Source organism: Amblyraja radiata, chromosome 6 (genome assembly GCF_010909765.2).
Source record: "Amblyraja radiata isolate CabotCenter1 chromosome 6, sAmbRad1.1.pri, whole genome shotgun sequence".
In the NCBI taxonomy this organism is placed as follows: domain Eukaryota; kingdom Metazoa; phylum Chordata; class Chondrichthyes; order Rajiformes; family Rajidae; genus Amblyraja; species Amblyraja radiata.
Genome location: NC_045961.1, coordinates 30,671,761 through 30,697,957, shown reverse-complemented (window position 1 = coordinate 30,697,957; position 26,197 = coordinate 30,671,761). Strand labels below are relative to the sequence as shown.

The 26,197-nt window shown below is 41.7% G+C and overlaps 1 protein-coding gene across 9 annotated transcripts in view; it reads left to right on the top strand.

Moving 5' to 3' along the window:
• The window catches only part of fat3 (FAT atypical cadherin 3), a 657,225-nt gene that overhangs the window by 580,838 nt on the left and 50,190 nt on the right, over positions 1-26,197 (top strand). For all 9 annotated transcript variants that reach the window (XM_033022431.1, XM_033022433.1, XM_033022434.1 and 6 more), the window contains 5 exons: positions 2,043-2,257; positions 4,327-4,464; positions 8,475-8,618; positions 16,369-16,566; positions 20,014-20,812. In XM_033022431.1, the coding sequence (XP_032878322.1) occupies positions 2,043-2,257; positions 4,327-4,464; positions 8,475-8,618; positions 16,369-16,566; positions 20,014-20,812 (1,494 nt within the window). The remainder of the gene's footprint in view (positions 1-2,042; positions 2,258-4,326; positions 4,465-8,474; positions 8,619-16,368; positions 16,567-20,013; positions 20,813-26,197) is intronic.

Here is a 26,197-nt window from a genome sequence, read left to right as displayed (position 1 = left end):
GTGCTTGTGGAGTATAAGGAATGTAAAAAGAATCTTAAGAAAGAAATTAGAAAAGCTAAAAGAAGATATGAGGTTGCTTTGGTAAGGTGAAAGTAAATCCAAAGGGTTTCTACAGCTATATTAATAGCAAAAGGATAACGAGGGATAAAATTGGTCCATTGGAGAAACAGAGTGGGCAGCTATCTGCAGAGCCAAAAGAGATGGGGGAGATATTGAACAATTTCTTTTCTTCGGTATTCACCAAGGAGAAGGATATTGAATTATGTGAGGTAAGGGAAACGAGTAGAGTAGTTATGGATACTATGAGTTTCAAAGTAAAAGAAGTACTGACACTTTTGAAAAATATAAAAGTGGATAAGTCTCCAGGTCCTGACAGGATATTCCCTAGGACATTGAGGGAAGTTAGTGTAGAAATAGCCGGGGCTATGACAGAAATATTTCAAATGTCATTAGAAACGGGAATAGTCCCCGAGGATTGGCGTACTGCGCATGTTGTTCCATTGTTTAAAAAGGGTTCTAAGAGTAAACCTAGCAATTATAGACCTGTTAGTTTGACTTCAGTGGTGGGCAAATTAATGGAAAAGATACTTAGAGATAATATATATAAGCATCTGGATAAACAGGGTCCGATTAGGAACAGTCAACATGGATTTGTTCCTGGAAGGTCATGTTTGACTAATCTTCTTGAATTTTTTGAAGAGGTTACTAGGGAAATTGACGAGGGTAAAGCAGTGGATGTTGTCTATATGGACTTTAGTAAGGCCTTTGACAAGGTTCCTCATGGAAGGTTGGTTAAGAAGGTTAAACTGTTGGGTATAAATGCAGGAATAGCAAGATGGATTCAGCAGTGGCTGAATGGGAGAAGCCAGAGGGTAATGGTGGATGGCTGTTTGTCGGGTTGGAGGCAGGTGACTAGTGGGGTGCCTCAGGGATCTGTGTTGGGTCCTTTGTTGTTTGTCATGTACATCAATGATCTGGATGAAGGGGTGGTAAATTGGATTAGTAAGTATGCAGATGATACCAAGATAGGGGGTGTTGTGGATAATGAAGAGGATTTCCAAAGTCTACAGAGTGATTTAGGCCATTTGGAAAAATGGGCTGAAAGATGGCAGATGGAGTTTAATGCTGATAAATGTGAGGTGTTACACCTTGGCAGGACAAATCAAAATAGGACGTACATGATAAATGGTAGGGAATTGAAGAATACAGTTGAACAGAGGGATCTGGGAATAACCGTGCATAGTTCCTTGAAGGTGGAATCTCATATAGATAGGGTGGTAAAGAAAGCTTTTGGTATGCTAGCCTTTATAAATCAGAGCATTGAGTATAGAAGCTGGGATGTAATGTTAAAATTGTACAAGGCATTGGTGAGACCAATCTGGAGTATGGTGTGCAATTTTGGTCGCCCAATTATAGGAAGGATGTCAACAAAGTAGAGAGAGTACAGAGGAGATTTACTAGAATGTTGCCTGGGTTTCAACAACTAAGTTACAGAGATAGGTTGAATAAGTTAGGTCTTTATTCTCTGGAGCGCAGAAGGTTAAGGGGGGACTTGATAGAGGTCTTTAAAATGATGAGAGGGATAGACAGAGTTGATGTGATCAAGCTTTTCCCTTTGAGAATAGGGAAGATTCAAACAAGAGGACATGACTTCAGAATTAAGGGACAGAAGTTTAGGGGTAACATGAGGGGGAACTTCTTTACTCAGAGAGTGGTAGCGATGTGGAATGAGCTTCCAGTGGAAGTGGTGGCGGCAGGTTCGTTGGTATCATTTAAGAATAAATTGGATAGGCATATGGATCAGAAGGGAATGGAGGGTTATGGTATGAGTGCAGGCAGGTGGGACTAAGGGAAAAAAATTGTTCGGCGCGGACTTGTAGGGCCGAGATGGCCTGTTTCCGTGCTGTAATTGTTATATGGTTATATGGTAATAAATACCACAGTTGCCATTGTGGTAACAACATGAAATTATCTGTTTGGAATGAATATTTTCTTTCGTATGATTCAGGCTTGTTTATTTTTTAATTCTTCTTTAAATGCAGGAACTATTTCTGTAATTGAGCTTCTTGACTATGAAACGTGTAAGGATTACTATCTCACGGTTGAAGCCAGAGATGGAGGCTCCCCTTCACTGAGCACAGTCACTACAGTCAATGTCAATGTAATAGATGTCAATGATAACCCACCAGAATTCAGCAGGGATATATACAATTCGGTTATCAGTGAAGATGCACCCATCGGAGATTCCATTGCTTTGGTATGTATGTTTTTTTTTTTACACAGTAAAATTCAACCTCACAGGAATAACACATCCTCGAAGATCATACAAGCTACAAAAAGGAAAATTGCTAATTATAATGTTGCAAATATGGAGGTACAACGCATTGAAACATAGAATGCTACCATCAGGCACTGTAGCAATAAACAAATAGTAGAAACAAGATTGAAACCATTGTAAAATTAGCTTTCGTGTAAGGTGGGAGGTGGGCGGGAGGGTCAGATGTAACGGAATCTCTCTCTTACCATTTCCTTCGCTCTGCATAGTCTGAGGATTATGTTTTAATGCAGATTGGTGTGGGTTGAGATGTTGTGATGGTGTAACGGTCAAACTTCAGTTCAGGGGCATTCTAAAGCTCTCTGAGGTCTTGCCAAATGCCCTATCATTTCGGCAGCATGTGCCACCAAGTACAAAGAAAACACAATTTGTGAAAGATGGATGAATTTCCATCTCCTTTTAAACCAACTATCAATGGAACAGAAACAAAGAACATTTCCCCACCTATTGGCAGATCAGACTGCTCCCTTCCAATACCTAAGCCACTACATCCTTTAATGTGCCATGTTTGAGCACCCTGACAGTGGTGTCAGTTGCATTTACACCATGTTAGGTACCAATCTTTAAAATGCTAATATTAAATGCTAATATCACTCCCCCTGGATTTGTGTTGTTGTAATAGCAGACATTTCTAGTTATATCCACCCTTAGGTCTTCTTTGCAATTAGTTGGGTCAGCACAAAAATTCTTTGCAAACAAAAAAATAAACCATCACATTGCGCTGTACAGTATATTTCATATTTAGATCAAAAGAGCAGAGAAAGACACCATTCAGCTCATTGGCCCCGCACCAGCTTCCAGGTACCAGTTTCTCTTCCTCTCCGTATTTCCCTGTACGCCTGTAATATATTTGCATTTATGCACGTCCATCAACCTCCTTTGATTCTCACATCATTGCCCTGCATTAAGGATTAATTTAAACTAGCCATTTAATTTTCCTGCACCTCTTTGGCTGAGTTAATATGTAATTGACTATATGGGAAAAGTTCAACTATATATTAACTTTTCCTCTGTGCAACATTGTATCCTTCAGACCAAGTGTGCAAATCCAGGTTCTTGAGTTTCCTATCCAGATGCTTAACTTGCATAGTGGAGGGGTCATTTGTGTTACCCCTCCCATCCTTTTTATGCACCACCAGATGCATAGACGACATCTTTCCTCATCTTCCAAACCCTCCTCAAAATGTTCCAGTTAAAATGTCTTTGATCTTATCTCAAAAGTCAATCTTGACATCAGTTTCATGTTCTCTTTTAGCCCGGGTTTTACCCTTGAGATGTTCTGCTCAGTAAAGGGCCTGTCCCACTTGGGCGACCTAAACCGCGAGTTCTGGCGAGTTTGCCCTCGACTCATATTCGCAGCATGGTCGACACGAGGCCGTAGGAGATCTTCGTAGCTCTCTTTCATGCTCGAGAGTGGTCTCCGCATACTCAAGGCCTCAGCTAGATCGCAGCGTTTTTTTCAATATGTTAAAAATGCCCGCGAGTAAAAAAAGGTCGCCATGGAAAAAATCGATACTTTTTTTACTCGTAGGTTTAGTCGTAGTAGGTAGGCATGTTAGTCGTAGGTAATCGAGGGTAGTCGTAGGTAGTCATAGATAGTCTTCCTCATAGTCGAAGGGAGGTAGAAGAAGATCGAAGGAGGTCGTTTTCACTCTCCACTAATCGGTGTCCAATTTTCCCGAAGTTAGTCGTAGCTAGTCGTAGCTGATCTTCAACATAGTCGAAGGAGGTCTTCAACATGTCATTTTTTCAAACTCTTCTAAACTCGCCAATTAGGTCGCCCAAGTGAGACAGCCCCTTTAGAGATGTTAAATAAATGGAAATTGTTATTGCTAAATATAAACACATTAACAGGAAATATTTGTTCACAGGGCCCTGATATTTTGATCGCAGAGCTGACTCTTCTATTGGTTCTTTCCAAAGTCTAACACAAAATAAGATCTGCTTATCGATTGCATTATTCAATATTAACAGTGAATTTGATTTCACAGGTGTTGGCAGAGGACTGCGACAGTCAAGCTAATGCACAGATTCGTTTCTCCATTGTGAATGGCAATCTGGGCAATTACTTCAGCATCAATCCAATCACAGGTTTAATCGAAATCAAAGGTCGACTTGATCGAGAAAAAGTAAGAAAAGATTGAACAAGGACTTTTTTTTGAACAGTCTGAATTGTTCTCCTGTAATGTGTCAGAAGTAAAAACAGAAAATGGTGGAAATGTGCAGCAGATCAGGTTGCATCTGTGGGAAGGGAAACAGCTAACGTTCTGAATTGGGAAAGAGAAAAACAACACTAAGCTGAATGGAGAGTGGAATTGGGGGATATCTCTGACAGGATAAAACTAGGGTTGAGCATGGAGATGAGCTATAAGCAAGATCATCTGCCCAATGGTGAATAGGAGTAATTCGAGGGTGAGAACATAGGCTAAAATAACTTTTATTTGCAATATGCAGGGCATGGTGATAGGCCTGGCAGGTCAAGTTGGGTATATCCTCCACTTACAGAGGGAAAAAAAGGTTGTCAAGTTCCCAGAATATTTAGAATTCGGTATTGAGTCCGGAAGGCTGCAAAGTGCCCAGATGAAAGATGACGTGCTGGTCTTCAAGATTGTGATAGTACAGGAGGAAATAGACTGAGAGGTCAGAATGGGATGGGGATAAAAAGTTAAAAGAGGCAGGCATCAGGTAGCTTAGATTCACCCATATGGGTAATTAAGATGCTCAACAAAGTGATTAGTCAATCTGCATTTGGCTTCTCCATTCTAGAGGAGACTATTGTGCAAAAAAACAAAAGAAGGACCCGAGATTGAATGTTCAAGTGAATTGCTCCTTCACCTGGAAATACTTTGGAGGGAACATCACTTAAGAAATTAGATAATGAATGTCTGGGAGACCAGGGCTTGATTTTCGATGGTGGGCTTGTGATCCAAAGGGAGGTCTGAGAGCTGAAGTCTGGCCTCTCGGAGATACTGGTCAGTTTGCTGGACCAGGGAAGCAGTGCATTCCTCAATGGGTTTGATGACATTATCAGGGTAGTTTCTGAGTGATTGGGTGCTGCACTTTGAAGGAAGGAAGTTAGAACAAGAGAGGGAAGTGGAAATTCAGAATTCTGCACTTAATAACATTTCGACTTAATGTTCCACTCAGTTAAAAAGTGAGACTTGGTGGAGTCACTGATTGATTTCAGATTTGACGCTAAGTTTGTGTTCCATTACATGAACCTAGCTGGGGTTCAAACAACATTCTGCAGTTGTCTACTGGATAACTTACAGGGAAATTACAATCAGTTATCAAATGTTTGCTACAAAATGTTGCTTTCTTGATGCATTATAGTTCTATGTGGCTTTCCTAATGGGAAAATCATAAATAAACCATTGGGCATTCTAAGATCTCCTCCAAAAATATATTGATGTAAATAATTTAAGTGGATTTGAGTAATGGAGAAATGAAATTGCTGTGCAAACAAAAATGCATGAAAATATATTTCAAGATTATATAAATCACTTATTTAATGAAGAGGCAGCAAAATGGGTTACATAGTGGAATACAAAATACAAATGTCAAATGCAATTATATTTAGTTAAATATATAATCTGATCTTTTATCTCCATTTTTTATATTTCAAACAACTACCTTTGATTTATGTAGACCATTTTATTGCAACAAACTTCAAAACTATAATAATTGTTTTACTTCCAATAAGATTTTGTTGAAACTTTTTTTTCTTATGATCAATAAACTTCAAGTCATTTTCGAGCCTGGAAATGCATGCAGCATCTTTAAAGGTTACGTGGTGAGTCGGTTCAGCAACTTTCCTTATTAGCCATCACAAGCTGCAGGTTCTGATTTTGCGAGTGCTTATCAGTAGTGATCAATGAGGCACATTTGGGATAGAGAGGTTGTGGTCAGCAGCACACCACTGTTTCAACGTACAACTGGGAGGTGTGTAGCTACATCAGGCCAATTGGCTAATATTATTTTTATCTGACCAAGGAGAGAGTTCCTATTGGTTTTACAATGAGCTGCAGATGCTGGAACCTTGAGCAAAACACAAAGTGCTGAAGGAATTCAGCAGGGCAGGCAGCATCTGTGGAGGGAATGGATAGGTGATGTTTCAAACTGAAGAGTTGCTGGACCAATTCACCACATAACCTTCAGACCGATGAAGGGTCCCGAGGTGTCAGTTATGGGGGGAAGGCAGGAGAATGGGGTTAGGAGGGAAAGATAGATCAGCCATGATTGAATGGTGGAGTAGATTTGATGGGCTGAATGGCCTAATTCTACTCCTGTCACTTTTGACCTTATCGGCCGAAACATCGCCAAAGCCTTCTCTCCACAGATGCTGCCTGACCCGCTGAGTTACGCCAGCACGTTGCGTTTAGTTCTACTGGTGTTAGTAGGGCAAGAGAAACATATATGTGTGTGGTTTGAATTGGCTTGAGTCAGTTATGTAATCAACAGTAGGGGTGTTGGGAAGAGGAAAACATTGCTTTGTAATGGTATTTTAGAGAGGTAGTGCATTTAGTCTTTGCTCTATATCCAGCTCAGGCCTGATATATTTTCTTGGGTTGGGCCTATTGAGTGTGTGCAGCAGGCTGCCAGTGCCAGTCATGGCAAGGAAGAGTGTCTCACCATGCCAGTGTAAAACCTGGTTCATCTGGAGCATCAAAAAGTGAATCATACACTGGGACAGAACAAGAAAATGCCAACAAAATTGTGTCATAGATTAAGACCAAACTTTTGATGAACCAATAAACATGACATAAGATTGAGTTTGAGTTTAGTTTATTGTTACATGTACTGAGCTACAGTGAAAAGCTTTTGTTCAATGCTAACCAGCCAGTGGAAAGACAATACATGATTACAATTGAGCCATCACAGTGAACAGATAGATTATAAAGGGAATGATGCTTAGTGCAAGATAAAGTCCAGTTTAATGCTAGATAAAGGGTCAGAATTGAAGGATGCAAGAATCTACAAAGCACACTTCCTCTGTAATGGTACTTTACTTCTATTGTGGTTGCACCTCTTGAGTTCACCTCTGCCTTTCATAACAGCCAATAGTGACCCATGTAATACTCCAGGAATTTCAGTGGTACTTGGTCCCTTCTGTTCTCATCGACACTTCTGTGCCACATTTGTGCAGGGAATAACAGAAGTGATGCCTTTAAGTGAGAAGCAAGAAGAAGTTAGAACTCTTAAAATGGAAGTCGGGTTCATTGTTTCCTTTCCTCCATTACCTGAGATTGGTTGATGATGGGAAAGGGTTTGGAGGTTAGGCTCATACTGGTCAAGGCTTAATGATGGGTGTCTCATAAGGAAGTAATCAGAGGTTAGGCTCCAGAACGAGCTGATCAGTTGCCAAAAGATAGGACTTGCAAGGAGAAGTTCTCTTTGGACTCCTACAGGGATGGGGGTGAGGCAGTCAGAGACAGAGTTGGAGATGGGGCTTCACGAAGAATTCATCGGGATTCAGGTTGGGAGGAATTTGGAGTTTTGAAAACATCACCGTTGAGAGGGGTGGTGTGTGAGTGAACAGTAAGAAAACCACTTTAAGGAGTTCCTTCCCAAAGACAACAAACTCCTCACATTCAATGGCAGTGGAACACATAATGTCAACCTTGTCGCGCATCTAATGCTTCAGTGTGTAAGACCCACATGTTGCATACAGTTTCATGTCATTGTACATATACAGTGGCCTCCATGCAAGTATGTATCATATGTACAGAGGATCTGCAACAGATTTTCAGAGTGAGCCACTGGTACAAAATACCAGATTGAATTTAGCAATTTCATTTTTGATAATATTCCACCGCGTGATAAATAGAGTTATGGTGCTACATGATGGGATTTCAGGCCAGTGTTTCTGTATCTTGTCTTTCCATTAACATGGACCTGTGTCTTCAGATGAGGGAACTGTAGAATTAGCATTATGTTTTAGTGATTACCTGTGCTAATTAAACCACTTATTGCAGTATATGATTAGTACAGTATTTTGTGAGATTGTATTTGTGTTCAACATAGCACACATGAGAATTTTACATGAAATTTTACAATGCAACTTCTTTCAGGAGAATATTTTTGAATAGTTGAAAAGACGATGAATAATTCTTTAATGCCTGTGTAATTATTTCAACAGGTGTCTGGATATTCATTAATTGTGCAAGCTGAAGACAGCGGAACACCATCCATGTCATCCACTGTTACCGTGAATATTGACGTCTCAGACATTAACGATAATCCTCCTGATTTTATCCCAGCAAATTATTCAGCTGTCATCCAGGTAAATCCCCAAAATGACTCATTCAAGTTTATTTCTGACACATCTTTGTACAACTAAATTGATTTAAAATCCACATTATAATTTGTAGAATGCATATATAGTGCCATTTTCACTTCCCTTGAGAAATGTTGAATCAATTTCAACTCTTAGGGCAGCACGGTGGCACAGTAGTAGAGTTGCTGACTTACTGCGCCAGAGTCTTGGGATTGATCTTAACTACGGGTGCTGTCTGTACGGAGTTTGCACATTCTCCCTGTGACTGCGTGGGTTTCCTCCGGGTGCTCTGGTTTCCTCTCACACTTCAAAGACGTTTAAGTTTGTAGGTTAATTGGCTTTTGTAAATTGTCCCTAGTGTGTAGGACAATGCTACTGTACAGGGTGATCTCTGGCCAGCGTGGACTCGGTGGGCTGAAGGGCCTGTTTCTACGCTGTATCTCTAAAGTCTAAAGTAATTTAAGTTTCCTACATTATTGCTGCTTCAGAATAAAGCAGTAATAATGCTTTGTTTTAGGAAATAATCTGAGCTAGTAAATGTTCCATGCCTTGAGACATTTTGCTAAATTTCTGTTGCTTCCAAATCATGCTTCTGGAATGTCCAGTTCATTGATGGGATTGTTACGACTGAAAGCCTATATAGGAAATTAACAGTACAAAAGATGAACTGCCCCTTCAGCAATATATGTTTCATTTTTCCTCGTTCTTTCTGCCTCCACACCTAACATGAAAACCTCAATCTGGTCAGTTTACAACCACTTCTGTTCTTGTTCCAGATTTTTAGCATGTAGTGATTTTACCAACTCTAGTTACCTTCTGAACTAGACTAGATCAATCATCTGCTATTGTCTATTGTCAAACTCCTGATTTTTGGATTTCTTGACTTTATATATTGTATTTGATGCTGCCAAATGGGAGGTGTTGGTGGGAATGTTGGCTGGCCAGATCGGGAGCAGGAGACGAGGCTAGGTGGTATGCCAGAGGAGGAGCAGTGAGGGGCATAAACAGGGTGAACACAGAATCTTTTTCCCAGGCTGGAAATGTCAGATTAGAGCTTTAAAGTGAGAGGGGAAAGTTTAAAGGAGATGTGCAAAGGCAAGTTCTTTACACAGAATGGTGAGTGCCTGGAAAGCGTGCGTGTGTGTGTGTGTGTTTGGTGGCCTGCGGCGTCACACACACACTAACCACCCCCCGTGATATTATATTAATATTATTCATTCGTTCCTTTTACCCCAGCCCCGCCCTATCCACTCACGCATACCCCCAACTTGCAGGCGTGGCTAGAGAGGGAGGGGGGCAGAGAGAGAGAGAGGGCAGAGAAAGAGAGTAAGGGGGGCAGAGAGAGAGAGAGAGAGAGAGAGGGCAGAGAGAGGGAGGGCAGAGAGAGGGAGGGCAGAGAGAGGAGGGCAGAGAGAGAGAGAGAGAGAGAGAGAGAGGGCAGAGAGAGGGAGGGCAGAGAGATGGAGGGCAGAGAGATGGAGGGCAGAGAGAGAGAGAGAGAGGGCAGAGAGAGGGCAGAGAGATAGAGGGCAGAGAGAGAGCGAGAGAGAGAGAGAGGGCAGAGAGAGGGAGGGCAGAGAGATAGAGGGCAGAGAGATGAAGGGCAGAGAGATGGAGGGCAGAGAGAGAGAGGGCAGATAGAGGGGGGCAGAGAAAGGGAGGGCCATCATACCAGCGACATCTTGCTAGATTTAATTCTGCCTCCTAATCTGCCCATGTTGTGGCACTGGGAGTCATATGGGCCTGTCTCACTTAGGCGACTTTTTAGGAGACAGCAGGAGACTATGCAGTCGCCACATGTTCGCCGGGGAGGCACCTTCATGGTCTTGAGGAGTTCCAGCATTCTGGGAACTAGTCGCAGCCTCATTATGGTCGAACAATTAGCGGCTATTAGAATGAAGCCGCCATGGAGAGTAGCAAGAATTCTCATGCCGTAGGTGGGTCACAAGGAGGTCCTAGTGGGTTGTCAGGAGATCAAAGGTTCTCGTAGGTTCTTGCAGGTTGTAGCCGGTGCTGGCAGGTGAATTTCATTGGCTCATTGGGGGAAATAAACGTAAGCAGCTGTTTTCAGAACCAAGGATAACCGACCGGTAATGTTAAATGTCCGCCGAGTTTCACAGCCGTGTATCTGGCTTCTTAAAAGTTGTCTGGCTTTTTAAAAATTGTCTCCACTCCTTCTCCCTCCTACTCCCCCCTCTCTCCCTCTTTTAAAGGACTTACCGTACACTGTGCTTTAGCCGTCTTTATTACAGTGCCAACCTTCCTGTTCATCGCGGTGTGTGTCTGTATCACCTTGGCTTTGCACCATGTGAATTTCAGACAGCGCTCCCCACACTTGCCCTGTCCCCCGCCTGCAATGTGTTTGTGTGTGTGTGTGTTCCACTCTGACAGTCGCCGGCAGTCTGTTGAAAAATTGCCTAAGTGGGACAGGCCCTATACTGAAACCATTATAGACTCGGGTGAAGAGGGCTAGTTCATTATATTGCAGGATGAGGCAAAAACAGGAGGAAAGTTCCCAGCTTGGCTGTTGCTTTCCTTCCTCAGCTCACATATCAGCCCACACAGACTGATGTTGTCCATCTGCCTTATTTCTCTGGCAAGGCATCCACAGGTGCCTCCATTTTCTGCTTCCCAGTCACCTGTCGCGGTCAATCATCCCATCTTTCTCCTACTTTTCTTGGAAATCAGCACACTTAGATTTTTAGAAGTTTTAGCAGAATTTGCTTTTCATATCATACAATATACAGTACATGCATGGGGAGGATATGTGCTGTTATCATAGTGTGTTCAGAATTCGGATTGCGTGTGGGTAAGAACTGTTTTTAAATCGAGATGTCTTGGCGGGCAGTGAGCTGTAGCGCCTTCCTGATGGCAGCAGGTGGAAGATGTGGTGAGCTGGGTGGGAGGGATCAGAGATGATTTTCTTCACCCTTGACACGGACCGTTTGTGATGGAGTGATTCTATTGATGGAAGGGGAGTGCTGATGATTTTGGATGCTTTGTTAACTATGCGCTGTAATTTATTACGGGAGTGAGTGTCTAAACTGCTGAACCAGACTGTAATTGATGAAGTGAGCATGCTTTGGATTATGGCTGTGTAGAATCGGATTAGGAGGTGTTTCCTTTAAACTTCTTGAGCTGGCGGAGGAAGAAGAGTCTTTGGTTGGCTTTTTTGTAGATGTGATTTGAATTGATTTTCCATTTGAGGTTATTGCTTATGTGAGTGCCAAGAACATTCTTCCCGATCAACCAAGCATCCTTGGTAGACAAAAATTCTGGAGAAACTTAGCGGGTGAGGCAGAATCTATGGAGCGAAGGAATAGGTGATGTTTCGGGTCGAGACCCTTCTTTAGACCTCTTCCAGCATCGAACTGAAATGTCACCTATTCCTTCGCTCCATAGTTGCTGCCTCACCCGCTGAGTATCTCCAGGGGGGGGGGGGGCTTTCTGCAGCGCTAGTGTGGGTGTTGTGTGCTGAAGGGACTGGTTTCCAGAGGGCTAGTATGGACATTGTGTGCCAAATGGATTCTTGGGCTGGCGGCTCAGTCACTCAAGCCTGTTGTGCTGGCAGCTCACTCACTCACGGCTGGTGGACTCACGGCTATTCCCTGAAATTCCATTTCAAGCAGGGTGCAAGGCCACCAAATTCAAGTGCGGTTTCTTACCACTTCAAGCAGGGTGCAAGGGCAACAAATTCAAGTGCAGTTTCATACCATTTCAAGCAAGGCCACTAAAGACAGCGAGTCGTGACCTCTCCCTCCTCCATCTTGCAGAGACTGAGCAACGGCCACACTTCTGGATTTTATAGTCCCTCCCCCCCCCTCCCACCAGAATGGGCGTGGCCTTCATGGCGTGATTGACAGGAGAGAGAATCTCAACATTTTTTAAACATTAATAATTCTTTTATTTTTCATCGATGGAAAAAGTCCTCGGCAACTGATAAGCGGAGGGGGACTCAGAGTAGGATGGCCAAAAATCACAGCCACACGTGGTAGCGTTTTTTCTAAAATCAATATAAAGCGCAAACAGGAAGTGGTCAAGATTAGACTTATAATTATATAGAAGGCAAGGCAAGTTTAATTAGGCAAGGTAACTTTAATTAGGCAACACAGCTTTAGCATTTCCAAACCAACGGCAACACAGCTTTAGCATTTCCAAGCTATATTTTTAAACCACATTAAGGGCATTGACAGGTCAGTACAACCAGTCACAGTTTAGTAGACATGTGTTCAGTGTTATTCACAGCTCAGACTGAGAGATGTGACCCTCTCGCTCCCCCATCTTGCATAGACTGACTGAGGCACTCAACACTTCCAGGTTTTATAGTCCCTCCGGAAGGGGCGTGGCCTTCAGGAGAGAGAATTTCAACATTTTTTAAACACTAATAACTCTTTTATCTTTCATCGGTGGGAAAAACCCTCTTGTCCTGCGCAGCGGAGGGGGACTCTGAGTAAGATGGCCAAAAATCACAGCCGTAAGTGGCAGCGTTTTTTCTAAAATCAATATACAGAACAACAGGAAGTGGTCAAGATCAGACTTTTAGTAATATATAGAAGATATTTCTCCATTCAACTCCAGTGTAAATAAACCAGCACAATGTGAGCAAACTCAAATTGTTTTGCTCAATATTGGAATATCACAAATCAAGTAAAAGTAGGCTGGAGAGTCATTAACTCATGGAATAATATTGCAGACATATCCCTATGGGAATTCCTGGCATTGAATATGACATGGTAAAAGTTTCTGAGCTTACTCTAAAAGAAAATGGTCTTTGAAGAATCTATCCTATAAAAAACATTAATATTCTCTGTGGCAGTACATTGTGTAAAATTTTGTCACGGTATTTTTCCACATCCAAGAACACTGGAAATGTTGCCTTCCTTGCAAAAGGCTTTGATACGTGTAAAAAGTGTTCAGCAGTGCTGCTTTACCAAACAAGGTTTTGAAAGATAAGTTAATTCCTCTGAGGTGAAGTAAGACTCCACTTTATTTTGGTAACTGTTCAGCTGGCCAATAAACCAGTACTTGCTCATACTAATTCTCAGCAGTGTCACTGGAGATGGTGTCTGGTTTCTGTCTCATTGTGACACTAATGGGCCTGTCCCACTTATGCGACTTTTTCGGCGATTGCCGCCACCCGTCATAGGTCGTTGCAGGTCGCCGAAAAATCCAGCGGCGACCAGAACAAGTTACAACTCCTTGGGCGACAACTCACGACCATACAGGCTTCACTCCGCGACATGTCGCCAGGGTGTCGCTTGTATGGTCGTTAGTAGTCTCCTCAGTCGCCCAAAGAGTCATAGCATATTTCTGGTCGCCGCTGGATTTTCAACATGTTGAAAATTTTCGGTGATCTGCAATGACCTATGACGAGTGCCGACAGTCACCATAAAAATCGGACAGGCCCATGACTGTTTCAGCTGAGACATCACTAAAACAACTTGGTGAAAGTTTTAGCTGTCAGGGATGCTATTTGATTAAGTACTTCAGCAATGTATGTTTAGTGGTGACTTTCTGTTTTGGACGGCTTGGCAGGCTCAGAAACGAGTGAGTGTAATGGGCCGAGCCAGCAGAATCGAATTGTTTCTCTGCTACTTGCACATAGAAAGAATGGAAGTGACGTTCCCCACCAATATTTAGAGGTTTTGTGATTTTTGATGTAAGAAATCCAGACCATATTTTAATAACTTTGCTTTCTTCCAGTGCATCTCCACACAGTGACAGCACATTATCATCCATATAGGCCCTGATAGGAGGGAGGGGGGGGGAGGGGGGTGTACCTCACTCAATGAAACACTAATGGAGGGAGGTGCCCACTTGATAACCCCAATGATATACTTGCATTTACAGGATTAGTTTTTTTTAAAGAGAATTAATATGTAGGTAGTTGGTGTTTTTTTTCTTGCATTAGTCATTTATTGTAAGTTGGTGAATTTAGTTGGATAATACTTTGGTTTTGGGTTTGATTTTCTAAGTTGAGCGCTTATCCTGGAGTTATAGCACAAGTACTTTGTGTTTTAATTGGAATTTGATTTGACTGCTAACCATTTCAAATCTTGCTTAAGATATTGCAGAAGATATTACCTTTTATTCTATACCACCATCTTTAGCACGACCTTCGTGAATCATATAGGTATTTGTCTCCTCGGACCATGTTTCAATGATGATTCTTCTGTATTTTTAACCCATCTCACCCATGCCTTTGTGTCCTCCACATACGGTTTCTCCATGTTGCTAACATTCCCCCCATAACTTTGAGCTTCACTGTCAACTGCATCCAAACCCACCCTGAAACTAACACTTCCAGTTAGAAAGCATTTGATTTAAAATATACAACCTTGTGTCAAAATTTGATCTATTGCTCATACATGAATTGTATTGATGCAGCGTAGACTGTTATGCCTTCAGTTTTCCAAGTCTAGGATGTGTATTTCCTTCCCTCTGCCATTCTTCAGCTTGAATTCTTTTTTAACATCTATTCCTGTCCAAACCATCGCTAGTATTTCTCTACATGGCACAGATTAAAATGTCTTTATTAACCCTATTACACACCAGAGCTTGGAACATTTTTGTCATGTTGAAGAGCCTTTATAAACAATTTTTGCTGTTAATCATATTAGTGATGTGAGGCTAGGACTGAAACTATTGATTTTGATAGTGAGAATGTTCTTCCCATTCTCTTCCCTTCCCTTCCCTTCCCCAGTCATTTAGCATGTTGTTTTCCTTTACATGACTTCTTCATTCACTGATATACTGATTTCCAAAAGCATCCATTTCTCAAACCAAGGGATTATGGAAATCTTGACTTCAAGACAAACCTCCCAACCTTTGGAAAAACCACTACGTGAATTAACACTCAATGGAAATCAGTTCCCAACTAGGTGCAAGCAATGGGTCTTCGAATAGATTGCGTTTTTCTGCTGCTGCACTGACATTGAGTCACAGAGCTATACAGCATGGAAACAGAGCCTTTGGCTTAATTCGTATCTGCTGACTAAGTTACCCAACCCAGTCTGGCCTGGCCCATATCGACCAAACCTTTCATATCCATGTGACCATATAAAATGCTTTTAAATGTCATAATTGTGCCCACCTCCACCACTTTCTGTGACAGCTCGGTCTGTGTACACAATCCTCTGTGTGAAAAAGCTGCCGCTCAGGTTCCGATTAGCTCTTTCCCCTCTCACCTTAAACTATACCCTCTAGTTCTTGATTTCCTAACCCTGGGGAAATTATGTAGCTATTGATGTTATCAATGCCCTGCATTATGTCATATATCTATTATAAGGCAACCAAGCAGCTCAGGACTGCTTACATGTATTCATACATAGTCTTTTCTTTGACTTGATCGCATGCAAACAAAATTTTACACAGTACCTTGTAGCTTCACGTGTGGCAATAATAATGAATTATACTATTTATACATCAGATTAAAGACATGTAAAAACTACTGCTTTGAGTTGTGTGAGAGAACATGTTGATTATAACATTGCCTGCCACTTTATTGATTTACAATATGTAGATGACCAAGAAGTGTGTCATTCCCTTTGCAAACCGGTGAATGAATATTTGTACACTTACTGTAATTAACTCTTTCTTCTAGAAGACTAAAAAACTGCAACTTACTTAAATTAATGTGAGGTTCTGTACTTTCCAATTTTCTTAATGCATGAAGATGAAAGTTGACGTTGTTGTTTTCTCTAATGATGTATTAGCAATAACATTGAAATGTTTTCACCCTCTTGTGTGCTTATAGGAAAATAAACCTGTGGAAACCAGTATCGTGAAACTTTCAGTGACGGACAAGGACTCCTCACACAATGGGCCTCCATTCGCTTTTACTATTCTTGCTGGCAATGAGGGGAAGGAATTTGTTTTAGATCAGGAAGGAGTTCTGAGATCTGCAGTTATATTTACTCAGAAGGATACAACAGAGTACCATCTACATGTGCAGGTGAGCTATTATGCCAGCATTAAGGCAGTTCCATTCCAGGAGCAGTTTGGATATGAATCTCTGGGAAGGATGGTTAGTGGTTAGAAATGAGTGGATCAGATCGATTATCCCAGTGGGCTGATATTTGGTTCCATTGCAATTAGTTGAAATGTATTGATGTGCATTATTCATAACAACATAATTTGAATAAATAGACGCAAAATGCTGGAGTAACTCAGTGGGACAGGCAGCATCTCTGGAGAGAAGGAATGGGCGACGTTTCGGGTCGAAACCCTTCTTCAGACTGATGTCAGGGGAGTGGGAGGTACATAGACAAGGAAGTGTAAGGTGTGAAAACAGGACAAAGGGAATGCAGATCAAGGAAAATGTAGAATAGATCATTGTTAGTTGGGAGAAGGTAACAATAAAGCAAAGAGAGATAAAATGTAGTCGGAGACAGTAAGAGTGGTCGGAGAACTGGGTAAGGGAGGGGATGGAGAGAGAGGGAAAGCAAAGGTTAGTTGAAGTTAGAGAAGTAAATGTTCTAATTTGAATATTATAGATGAATAGATACTTGCTTTCCCTGATCATGTCTCATGTCTTATTTCCCTGAGTCCTTTGAACAGAGCTCCACCAAATTACCTGGCAAAGGAGATCAATGTCATGTATATTTTTCTGACCAGAGATTCACATTTAGTCGACCTTGTGCTATTTTCCAATGCTTAATGGGTTAAAAGTGCTATTGATTTTACTGTGGGTACAACTGACCTAGACTTCAGTTTACAATATTTTTGAAAATATTATTTTGAAATTGTAGCATTAATCCACAATGATTTTTACGCTAAATCAAACAAATTTGAGTTATTCTAAATCCTAAAGCCATTTTTCTTTGAGTCAAAATGTATTTCCAAGTACATTAATTTAAGAAATAGAACGGAAAGCAGTGGTACTGAAATAATCTCTTTGTAGCCAAACTATTTTCTGCCTCATTATTTAGATTTCTCTATCAAGACATCTCTAATAAGAAATTGCATGGTATTATAGAGGCAGCAGTCAGATATAACTTAGGCTCTGAACTGAATCTGACTAGTTAATTCCTGAATTATAGTCAGCCTCACGAGAGAGATTTATTTTAACCAAGGTTTTCAAAGGGCATAATTCCAAGTTGAATTACTGCTTCTGCAGGCATCATTTTGATTTAATGAGGTCACCTGCAGACTGTATTTGCCTTTAACAGAAGTTGAGAAGCAAGCACCATGTCAGAATCTAGTTGGTCAGAATTAATTAAAAATATGTTCACGGTATTTTAAAGAATGGATATATTGATATGCATGTTGTATATAATTGCTTGCTGTTTCTGAGTTTCAGTTATGTTCAGCACAACAATATTGTTGACACTTGTACAAACAAGAGTCAATCATTCCACCCCAAGGGGCTAAATAGCCTCCTCTTGTTCCTATAATCTAATCTAAATTAGTGATGCCACCATCAGTAAAGGGCACGTTTCAATGATATCTGTGAATTATCCTTGATTTTTATGAGAGCAAGCTATAATTGGAAGCGAAAACGAACTAATTTTAAAACGAACATGATTTTGGACATTGATTAGTGCTAAAATACATGTGCAGGGATCACAAAGTGCGATGAATTTGACCCTTGATGCTTGATGCTGGTTTATTGTCTTAGCACCTGAGAGCTTGCTGGCACTGAGTGAAACCATGCCCGCATCTTTTAAATAGGACAAGATGTCCATTACCTGGATTTGACAAGTTTAATTTAGGATAGAGTAGAGTGTTCCCTAGTTTTCAGGTGCACTTCTGCAACTTTGGTAGTTGAGGTGGATAAAGTGGAGAGGTCCAGGAAGCCATTTTTCAACAAACCGTGGAAGGAATTTGCAGTGAAGGTCAATGTTAGAAGTGAAGCATCAAGAACTTTTCAAAAATGTTTAATGCTTATGCATACTCCAAATCAGTGAATTATGGCACCGCTTGCTTCACACAATTGAGCCCCAGTTCTCACCAAAAACCCCTATCAACAATTTATTCATCTCACCAAACCATCAGACACACTCAATTACTCCAAACTTAAATCAGTTTTCATGCACCTGACCATCTATTCAGCCATGACAGGAAGATCATTGACATGATCCATTGCAGAACATTGATTCATGACAAGCACCATGATGAAACCCATTGCAGAATACTCTTTAGCAAAGTGCTCTCACTGTTGCTGGAGAAGGCAGTGCGCAGTCTAGTACAGCTTTAACAGCATATTGGAGCAAGCCTGTGTACAACCTAATGGATAGTTCAATAACCTAGTGGATAGACTGCCACTCCTTATGAGGCTCTCTCACAGAGCCAGTGACGTGTAGATACCATTGTTTGAGAAGCCCTTGATGTGGTTTGGGTGCAATCCATGACCATGACGAGTCCTGCCATATCAACAAGGCTTGTTTGCCTAAATAGCCTGTTACCACAGGAGAAGTCCCATGTCCTTAAATAGATGGTGTTTGTTATCTCCCTCATATTATGATAATTGCAAATTAGAAAACACTAACAGCGCCAGACATTCCTACCTGGAATGAGCCGGGGTCAAACTAAAATGGTGGCAATGGTAAACTTGACGACCACATGCAGTGTTCTTGGGCTTTTCTGCAGTCTGTGACAGATCTTCACCAACTTGAGGACCACGGTGTACGCAGATATTGCACCTTCGCTAGGTGGGTATAGAACCTCTGCTCTTGGATGACGCTGGAAAGATAAGCCTTCCAAGGAGATTAAAAAAAGGGGAAGTTTTAATAATCGTTAATTATGATAACGTGGATCTTTCCATTTCATTGTGTCTCCGGGTCTTTTGGTCCCTCCTCCTCTTCTCCATGCTTTGCTGGATGTCCAACTCGACAACAATCAATCCATTCATTCTCATTCATATAGGGATCAATACAGCCCCCAGAACAGGACTCTCAGCCAACAGGACACGACTCCTCCAAATTAAAGTCACTGTGAAATTCTATCAAAACAACTTCCGATTCATTCACCGATAAACCACGATATCTTTGAGGATCCCTTTAAATTTGACCATGTCCTTCTCTGCAAAATCCCTGGTTACCAACCGATGATTAACACGTAGCATTAGCTGAATCACCATAGGAAATATGACAGTATGCTGCACAAGAGGCAGCATCATCGCCTCCCTAGTTAGTACGCTTCCATCATGTGCAATTGTCCCAATTTCCTAAATAGCATTTTACATTTTGCCTCGCGATCAAAATTTGAAGCAATTCAGCATCTGTGGCAACAATAAAATGAAATTTGCAGCATAATAATACTTTAAAACTAATAAATACTTTCAGAAATAATATGCTTCTTGAAACTCTACATGGATCTTGTGTTTTCTGCCATAATTAACGCTCTCTTAATGACCAAATATGTATCAATTATGTATTTGTTTTTGTTTTAACTACAACAGGCTCAAGATTCGGGTAAACCGCCACTGATGTCTTCCGCCCATGTGTTTGTCCGCGTGATTGAAGAAAGCATTCACAAACCAACTGCAATCCCACTCGAGATTTTTATTTCCACAATGGAAGATGAATTCTCAGGAGGCATGATTGGAAAAATTCATGCTACTGATCAGGATATGTATGATGTTCTTAGCTACAGCTTCAGATCAGATCAAAACAGTCTGTTCAATATAAACAGCCAAGATGGGAAGATTATTGCACTTGGGGGACTTGATAGTGGCAAGTATATATTAAATGTATCAGTCAGTGATGGACGCTTCACTGTCCCTGTTGACGTAGTGGTTCATGTTGAGCAGTTGACTCAGGAAATGCTAAACAATGCAATAACGATTCAATTTGAAAACATCTCTCCTGAGGATTTTATCGGACTATATCTCCATGGATTTAGACGGAGCCTTCGGAACATATTCGCTATCCAAAAGCAAGACACTGTTCATATCATTAGTATTCAATCAATAACAGACACACAGCAGCTTGAGGTTTTATTGGCAGTGCAGATGTATAGAAATGGGTTCTATAGAGCAGTTTATTTAATTCAAAAGCTTAGCAGTGCAAAGAGGGATCTGGACAATGGCCTTCATGTCTCCACTATCGTGGACAAGCGTTGCCCTGGTGAGGAATGTCAAGAAGACAACTGTGAGCCAGTAATTTCTGCAGAACCACAGTCCACTACGACCTACAGCACTGCACGGATCAGCTTTGTGTCCCCTCGTTTTCACAGAAGTGTAACATGTGCTTGCAATGGTGAGTAATATCAAAAACTGGGAAAATCACCCAACAGCATTTTAAAAACTGTTGCGTAGTAAGATTTTTATAGCTGGATCTTATGATCACCAGGAAGGTTAATTTGATACATTTTATTTTTGTTTAAAATGTGCTCATATTATCAAAATAATGTGCAGCTTCAGATTTGCACTAGGCTCTTATCAGCAAAGTGGTGCCACAGGTGGGAGTGCATAGTTCCACCGGCACGGATTAAATGCTAATCTCTGACGTTGTTTGTGAGAATTTGCATGATGTCCCTGTGACTATGTGGCTCTCACCCAATTGCTGTGGTTTTTTCTATTTTCATTTTCTAAAGCATGTTGTTTGGTTTTTGAATAGTCTGTAGTAAATTACCTTTAGTGCAGGTGATTGGTAGGAACAATAGAGGCATTTATCTCACATGCCTAGTTCTCAAATTGTTAGACATGCAAGAGAAAATGGGTTATTGGGAATTAAGTCAGGGAATGGATTATGAGCAGTCATGGACACAGCGCCAAATGTCCTATGTTGCTATGAAAGGGTATGAGGGCAGCACCATGGTGCAACAGTAGAGTTGCTACCATGCAGCGCGAGAGACCAGGGTTCAATCTTGACTATGGGTGCTGTCGGTATGGAATTTATACATTCTCCCTGTGACTGCATGGGTTTTCTCCGGGTGCTCCGGTTTCAACCACATTCCAAAGACGTGCAGGTTTGTAGGTTAATTGGCTTCTGTAAATTGTAAATTGCTCCTGGTGTGTAGGATAGTGCTGGTGTATGGGGTGATTGATGGTCAGTGCGGACTCAGTGGGCCTATTTCCGTGCTGTACCTCTAAAATACAAAGAAATATTATCTGCAAAATGTAAGTATTTTTACATATGGATATAAAATCTTCCTCGAACAATGCAGTTTAAATGTATAGAGATATAGGAGGCTGCAGATGCTGGAATCTTGAGCAAAACACAAAGACCTAGATGAAGCTTTCCAACTTGCTCCCCACTCCATCAGTGTGAAGCAGAGTCCTGACTCGTAAATGGCAAAAAGCATTTCACTTCACTACACCTAAGTGTATGTGAATGTGACTAATAAAATACCGTTGATACCTTTGAACATCTGCGTGTCTATTCTCACCCCTGGTGCTGCCTGTGTTCCTCCAACAATTTTTTTTTAACGTTGTTAAATATATTATTGAAGGTACATTAAGATAAGTGCAGTCACATTGTCTCACGATGTGCCCATTCTCCAAAACAACTAAATTGAAAAATAGGGATATCAAGTCATTGGAGTACATTTGTTTTCATTTATGCATGTGGCAGTGTTTGAGCATTTCCTCATGTAGCTCTTTAGAGGCCATTAAATGTTATGTTTAGAAGCCCCATTTATGCTTTTTGTTTGCTGGTTTGTTTGCTGGTAGGTTAGAACTGTGAATGAAGAGAAATACCAGATCTAGAAAAGCTGTATAGATGCATAGATATTTGACACAAACATTGTAAGGACGATCTTCTTGCTAATCAAGCTCAAGTGCTAATCCCATTTGATCAATGATACTGAAATACTGTTTGAGAAACATTGCATTACATGTGCCTCAGGTACCAGTTGATGCACAATATGTTGAACTAAATATCTCAGCTATGGTGCTCATTGCCAATGGTGCAATGGGTGAGCTCGACGCAATGTTTACGATAAACACATTTTGTGAGAAGTTACATTTTTATGTTTTGCTACGAGGAATTTAGTTAAATACTTTGCCTGCATTGAACTCATGATTCTTTTTGAGGGGAGGGTATTAGGTTAGTAATGGTTTAACCAATTGACATAAATCTCTTTGACTGGGGATTGCATTTGAATTGCATCCCAATGTAAAATCATTTAATTAATGATACAGCAGACTATTCCATGTAGACTTGCCTTGGGTGATTGAGAATCATATAGGGGGGGGGGAAACTCTCCTCTGGGGAATTTCTGCAGATGTTCTTGAGAAACTATGATGATGAGCAGCTGGTGAGAGAGGGAAGATGGGCTGGGTTGAAATTATGTTGATATATTGATTGCCAGGAGCAGTCGAAGAGAAGTCAAGGTCTGCAAAGACAGAAGGAAAAGCTAGTCAATACATTCATGATTTCTAATGAGAAAATATTTAGTCAAAGCTCAATAATTCCACACTTCTGCTGGCATCAATTTAGCCCCAAAACTGCTGTGACTTAAAAACTTAATTTAAATTTCTTTATATTGGGAGGAAAAATAATTGGCGTTGATGAACTGTTTAGTAGTCTAAAGAAAGGACCTGGCCCAAAACATCATTTATCCATTCCCTCCATCAGGTGATGCCTGACCTGCTGAGTAACTCCAACACTTTGTGTTTTGTTCAAGATTTCAGCATCTGCAGTTTGTTTAGTCTCTGCTAGATAGTAATAGTAATCTGCTTGATAATAGCTGTTCAACATCCATGTCAAAAAATTATTTCTCTCCCCGGAATTTCTCTACATCTGCGAATGAGAAGATCTAATTCCATAGCAATGGCCAAGCTTTGGAGGATCCAGAAAGCCACTGTAATTCTCAGAAGCATTTCCAGATATTGATTTTATCTTTCCTCAACCTCTCCTTCCAAGAACCAAAATGAGAATTAATTAATTAATGGAGGCACAAGAGACCACAAATGGTATAATCTGAACCAAAAAAAAAAAAACTTCTGAGGGAACTCAGTAGGTCAAGCAACATCTGTGGAGGCAACAAAACAGTTGACGTTCTGGTTCAAGTATCTCTGACTCCACAAATGCTGCTCGACCCACTCAGTTCCTCCAGCCACATGTTTTTTGAGACTTAATGATTGAGGCACACCACTTAATCACTGGACACCTTTTGGCCTTGGATGATGGAGGAGTCAGCAGCCATGTAATACTTTGGTTTTTGATCAATCATCCTGACACATTGGAAAACCTGAGAATAAAAATAGTGCTGAGAATAAAACAATTATTGCTACTTTCTTGGAAGCATCCATTTATGTGCTGAAGAAGTGGTTTGTATCAGTCACAATCGGTGTACAGAGCCAATGAAATCATCTTCTGTTCATAAAATTGATGGCACTTTCTTATTAGACCCTCTCCTTAGTTGGATCAAACTAACTGCTTCCTTCCCCTGGAGATGACAAGCCATCATTAATATATTGATTGATCATTTTCTTTGCTTTGCGTCCATGTCAACAAAATCAAAGACATGTGAACAGGACATCCATCACCTGTACAGATGGTATCATCAGAGGCCAATATAAAAATTCAGTGTAGTTTTGAATTTGGAGGCATTGACATGGTTGGAGCCTGCCACAGAAAGTTCCTAGAACTGGTTATTATATTGACTGGATTAATTGTTGAATGAAACGAGGGGTGACACGTGCTTCAAATGCTACCTGTGGTAGGGATTATTAACTGATTAGGTTTGGCCTGGGTGCAACATGCCTCTTGGTATTGGGTTATGTCCATTCCTTGTCATTGTCATCTTTCCTCTCAAAACCTATTGAGAACAAAACAAATAACCATAACTACCTATCAGCAAACTCAGGAACTCATAGAATTCCTTAAATATATTTGAGCATGCCTTTGAAGTACATTGCAACTCTCACAGCCACGATATTAATGGATTCTTTACCACTTTTGGAACATAACCAATTCCAGCACTTTCAAAATCATGATTATCTCAAGGTGCAACAAATGGGCTTAAAGTCAATAAATTTCAAGAACAAACACATTTGGCATGATTGGTTTATAGATTTTACAGATGTGCATATGAGTGTTTTCATGCATATATTACTTAGCTTCTTTCACAACATGTACTGTTACTCAGCTTGTCATAACCATGTGTAGGAAGGAACTGCAGATGCTGGTTTAAACTGCATTTCACGAATGGGTGGCGTTTCGGGGTCGAGACTCTTCAGATTGAGTCTTCAGGTCTGAAGAATGGTCTTGGCATGAAACACCACCCATTCCTTCTCTCCAGAGATGCTGAGATGGTAATAAATAAAACGTGCTTCTTGTTGTCAAGGGGGGGGGGGGGGATAAAATGTTCGTTGTCATGCAGACTTGTCATTGACCCGCCAGAAAATGTGTGTGTCCCCCATGTTTTCAAAGCAATTTACTCTGCCCCGAACCATCTTTCCCTGCGACCGGGGTGGGTGTCAGGGTCCAGGTGTTGGAGGAGGGCGGGGGGGGGGGGGGGTATCACCCTGGTGTGGGGGTTGGGATCCAATGGCGATGACTCTGGGTGACGGACACTCCTGGTGGAGACGGAGGAGAGAGAGAAGGGGCAGAGAGAGGAGGAGAGAGAGAAGGGGGGAGAGAAAGAGAGAAGGGGAGAGAGAGGAGGGGGTGAGAGAAGGGGAGAGAGAGAAGGGGGGGAGAGAGGGGGGGAGAGGAGGGGAAGAGAGAGGAGGAGAGAGAGAAAGGGAGATAGAGAAGGTAGAGAGGCGGAGAGAAAGAAGGGAGAGGGGTAGAGAGAAGAGGGGAGAGGAGGAGAGAGGGAGGGGTAGAGAGAAGAGGGGAGAGGAGGAGAGAGAGAGGGGAGAGAGAGGAGAGAGAGAGAAGAGTGCAGAGAGAGGAGGGAAGAGAGAGGAGAGAGTGAAAAGTGGAGAGAGAGGAGAGAGAGAAGAGGGGAGAGAGAGGAGGAGAGAGAGAAGGGAGAGAAAGAAGGGAGAGAGAGGGGGGGAGAGAGAGAAGAGGGGAGAGAGAAGGGGGAGACGGGAGCGTGGGGGTAATTTTCACACACAAGCCATAGGTGACTGGGCAATCTGAACCCAAGCACCAAGTTCAGAGCGGAACGAAGGTGCGCATCCCTCGGGACAGCCCCCACTCTCCCGCTGCCACCCTCCGCGGGCTGCTGGTCGGGTGGAGCGGAGGTAGGGGACAATGTTCATCGCTCCACAGTCATGTGATGGATGCGGGGGTCTTGACCAATCGCTGACAAGTCCCGCCCTCGGGAACGTCATGTCCGTTATTGGACTTTTCTGTTGAGTGGCAGTTTTCTGTTGAGTAGGCAATGCCGCCTTTTGGGTAGGTGGCGTTTCGACACAGCGGCCATTCGGTGAGTTTGCTTTTAGGCGACGCAGCTTTTGGTTAGTTGGCTTAAAGGCGTCCCGCCCTTTCGGTTAGTTTGCATTTAAGCGTCCCATTCTTTCGGTTAGTTGCCGTTCTGTCTTCGTACTCTTTTGGTTTATTGGCGTTTCGGCCTCATTTCCATTCGGTTCTTTGGCTTCGACTTCTTTGCTTCGGCTTCTCGTCCGTCGGCGCCACGTCCGCACACGAAGCGAAATACCCAAGCTTGTCTCCTCACTACATTTACTGCTTGCTCCAGTCGCAAATCTGGGTTTTCAAGTGATCTGTGCAAGCATTCATTGA